The 3,840-nt window shown below is 52.5% G+C and overlaps 1 protein-coding gene across 1 annotated transcript; it reads right to left on the minus strand.

The window, feature by feature from the left end:
- Positions 1–2,948: 2,948 nt before the first annotated feature.
- LOC114581379 (circumsporozoite protein-like) lies at positions 2,949–3,704 on the minus strand. The gene has a single exon (XM_028701399.1). The coding sequence runs from the start codon at positions 3,702–3,704 to the stop codon at positions 2,949–2,951; it is 756 nt and encodes a 251-aa protein (XP_028557232.1).
- Between the last annotated feature and the right edge of the window lie 136 nt (positions 3,705–3,840).

Genomic DNA, 3,840 nt, shown 5'->3' on the forward strand with positions numbered 1-3,840 from the left:
TGGTTCAACATTTTGATTTTGTTTCTACTCCAAAAGAATAACACCTTCAAAGTTCTCTGGCACTTTCTCTGCAGGATCTTCGCTTTCGAGCCAGAATCATGTACCTTCCACTTCTCCGAAACCAAATGCCATGCCCTCGGATAGCTGGCCCAAACATCCTCAAACCGGATCCAAGAGGAATAAGTCCTCCTCTCGCCATCCTGAACCGAGCAGAGAATGGGACAATGGTTAGAAGTAAGCCTAGAAAGGTGCTTAACCTTCAAACCCTGAAATTCATCCAGAATGGATGAGCTGATCAGAAACCGATCCAATCGCGAGTAAATCAGACTTCCGGCATCCTTATTGTTGGTCCAAGTGAAGGTAGGCCCCGAGAAACCAGGGTCCACCAAGCCGTTCGCATTCATGAAGTCTCCCATGTCACCAGCCAAAGGGTTGAAAACAAAGGGTCTACCCCCCTTCTTCTCACACTGTGCCATAATGCAATTGAAGTCCCCTCCCACCACCAAAGGGGCGTTAGCAATGTGATGCTGCGAAATGTCCTCCCATATCCGTTGCCTAGTATATCTGTCCTTATCACCGTATACCACCGCAAGCTCCCAAGACGGAGAGCGCGTCCACCTAAAACTCCCCATAATACATTGGTTTGTTTGAAAGGCGACAGTAAAGGTGCCAACCGACCCAAGCCAAAGAACAAGAATGCCCCCAGCCCTGCCCACTGAAGGCTGAAAGCAAAAGTCCCAGTGCCTCCCCGCAAGCTTGTCCACATCCGCACGAGAGAAAGTTTCCATTTTGGTCTCAACTAGACCAATGATGCTGATGTTATGCTCCCCAATGAGGTGCCGCAAGAAATTCCCGGTCTCCTTCTTACGCGCACCTCTGCAATTCCAACAGAGGATGTTAAACATTATCCACCAAAGGGGAAGCGTCCCCGCAGCTAAAAACATCCGAGAAGACCTCCTTCCATTGACCCGTGAACTCCTCATCCATCCGGCCACCCGTGGAGCAATCCCTGATGGTTATGTTGAGCTCAAGTTGTACAGGAGTACCCCCTCCCCGTGAATTCCTGTTCCTACGGACACCAGGCAGCTTCTGAAGGGGACCAATGCACCCCAATTCTTCCAACCGTCTTTCTTTGGCACCTCTAGTGTTAGCGTTTTTCACCTTATGGACATCAGACTTCGTTCCAGAGAAACGCAACACCCTTGGGGTCAATTTCTGAGCAGGGGAAGCCGCAGCCTCACCACGTTTCCTTCACCGTGTGCCGTGCAATTGTGTAGACCCAAGCATCGAGCAACTCTCCACCAACCTAGATTCGCCGCTGTCAACTGTCCCATTCGGAAGGGGAGCCATTTGAGGGATATTCCCCACGCACTCCGTCACCATACCGTCCAGAGAGCACACATTCGGGACGCCAGTCCCAGCTTGTAGAGGCACCCCAAGGGTCTCGAGACCTATGGTAGGTTCATCACAAGTTATATCCATCATAAGCGAGTTAACCATATGATCAGACGAACCACTGCTCCCCCCAACCAGTACTGGTTCCTTCTCGTTGATACTTGGACCCTGATCCATACTTCCAGCATTCCTTACATTCTTGATCATATTCACACTACCCGAACCGGTTCCTCCACCAGCCCCCATATGTACACCCCCCTTACCAACAGCCTTCCAGGCCAGATTATTGGAGTTTCTCCTTGTTGTTCCGGGCTGAGCAATCCTCTGTTCCGTCAAATTCACACCATTTTTTGCTGGCTTGGGTCTCCTTCTTCTACTAACAATAGTCCACTCGCCTTGCTCATCATTCACCAACCCGGGCGATCGTTCCGCCGAAGCCGCCTTCAAACTTATTTCACCGAGCTCAACACGGTCCACCTCCATATCCTTATTTGGCCCAGGAGGAACAGACTCCATCGTAGTAGATGGTGGTGGTTGTACCTTACCCATATCTCTGGATTCCTTGCATACCTCCTCCTTGTGGCCGACCTTCCCACAGTTTAAACAAATCAGAGGAATACCCTCATACTCGATAGGTTGGAAAAACGAGCCTCCCAACCCATGAGCCCACACTCCCTTGGGTAACTTCTTCGATAAATCCAACCGAACGCAGATACGTGCGAAGGCGCATCTATTCCATGAATTGGTTGGTTCGTCCATGAAAAGAGGTTCCCCAATCCCAGTGGCAAGCCGGGCCAGATTTTCGGCGTCCCAATAGGCCAATGGCAGATTGGGAAGCCGTATCCAAACCAGGGAAGTGAACTTCCTTGGCGAATTCGACATTGATCCAACAGCCCATTGCTCCACGCTAATAATTTGGCCTGCCACGAACCAAGGGCCCCCAATCATAACTTTGTCCCGTGCACTGGCATCCTCAAACCACCACAAAAAGCAGTCTGCTCCCATCGGCGTAATGCGGGTGAGGCCCAAATGCCCCCACTTCCTTTGAAGTTCACTTTGCACCACCCAGAAGGGCACTCTCCGCCCAAGGAGGCACCCCACCAGGGCTCTCTCAAGCTTTTGGATATTTCCTCTAGCTTTGTCCAGGTTCAACGAAACCATCCCATCCGCCCCTAACACAGTTGAGGCATCCACCTCCAACTTTAGAGCCACCGGCTCTGGCTTCTTCCAAGCATTCTGATTCGGCCTTGCACCAAGGACCGAACCAGCCGAAGCATTCCCAATGCCCGCTTCCTGTTTTGACCCCAAAATTCCAGTATTGGCATTTCTTCGAACACCTGGGGGCAGGATTTTATCCCAGAAGTCTCACCACCAACGATTTTAGGAGGTTCACCCCTATCAACTATCATAGCAGCGGGATTGATGGTGTTACGCATCGCGTCACTAGCAACAGTAAGATCATTGCGCTACAAAACTCGTGAAGAATCCACCGCCACCGGTGATCTATCCAGATCCTGTATTCGACTCATACTTCCAAATTGGAATAATGGCCTTTACAAATCAAACACCTTGCTGTTCGATGCACCATCCTTCTTTGACTTAACCTCCACGGTCGGGAGACTTGCAGCAGCTACCAAAGGAGTCACACCAATGTTGCCCTGGACCTCCTTCAAAAATTCCACCACCTCATCGCTCCCCATAAACTCCATTCCGTCCCCACGATCTTTGATCGCCTGAGGGGTCAGATCCAGGCCATCCAGCTCCATATGCGACCCAGCCCCCACCAAACTGCTGGATCCACACCTACTGTCAACAGTTAGGTCCGCCAAAGCCTTACCAGCAGACTTGGGTTCCCCCTCACCAGCCGGCATACGCCCCGCAGCTCCAGTCCCCAGCCGAGCATTGTCGCCCAAGGCTCGAACATTTCCCGCAGGCCCTGCCACCTCCATTCTAGTCGCCCCCCCCAACCCCCCCCTGACGGGGGATCGAACATACACAACCTGCTCTTTAGCTGCCCCGTTGTCCCTGACTCTGTTTAACCCACGCAAAGGAGATCTCTTATCCCCCTCCGCACCTGTACCTTCCGCCGAACCAGTCCCAGTAGAGCTGCCCCCCGAGCCTCCCTTCACATCATTGCGAGCGCCAGATTTGCCATCCGAAACTTTCCCTCCACCCGACTCTTTTCCGCCCCCACTCCGAGGAGGAGGACGAGGGGGTGACCGTTGGTCACCCCCTACCATCCCAAGAAGTCTAGCCGCCGACCGGCCGGAACTCGCCACCGAGAGAGGACCTCCCCAGCGAGAACGCATGACAACCCTAGAGGTGCAAGAGAGAGAGAGAGAGAGAGAGAGAGAGAGAGAGATAGAGAGAGAGAGAGGGCAAGGGAGTGCAAGAGATCGAGAGAGAGAGAGAGATAGAGAGAGAGAGAGAGAGAGAGAGAGAGAG

Source organism: Dendrobium catenatum, unplaced genomic scaffold (genome assembly GCF_001605985.2).
Source record: "Dendrobium catenatum unplaced genomic scaffold, ASM160598v2 fragScaff_scaffold_1685, whole genome shotgun sequence".
Taxonomy (NCBI): Eukaryota; Viridiplantae; Streptophyta; class Magnoliopsida; order Asparagales; family Orchidaceae; genus Dendrobium; species Dendrobium catenatum.

What these genes read in the sequence shown, in the direction of transcription:
- LOC114581379 (XM_028701399.1), bottom strand. Translation starts at nt 3,704, where the DNA reads ATGCGTTCTCGCTGGGGAGGTCCTCTCTCGGTGGCGAGTTCCGGCCGG.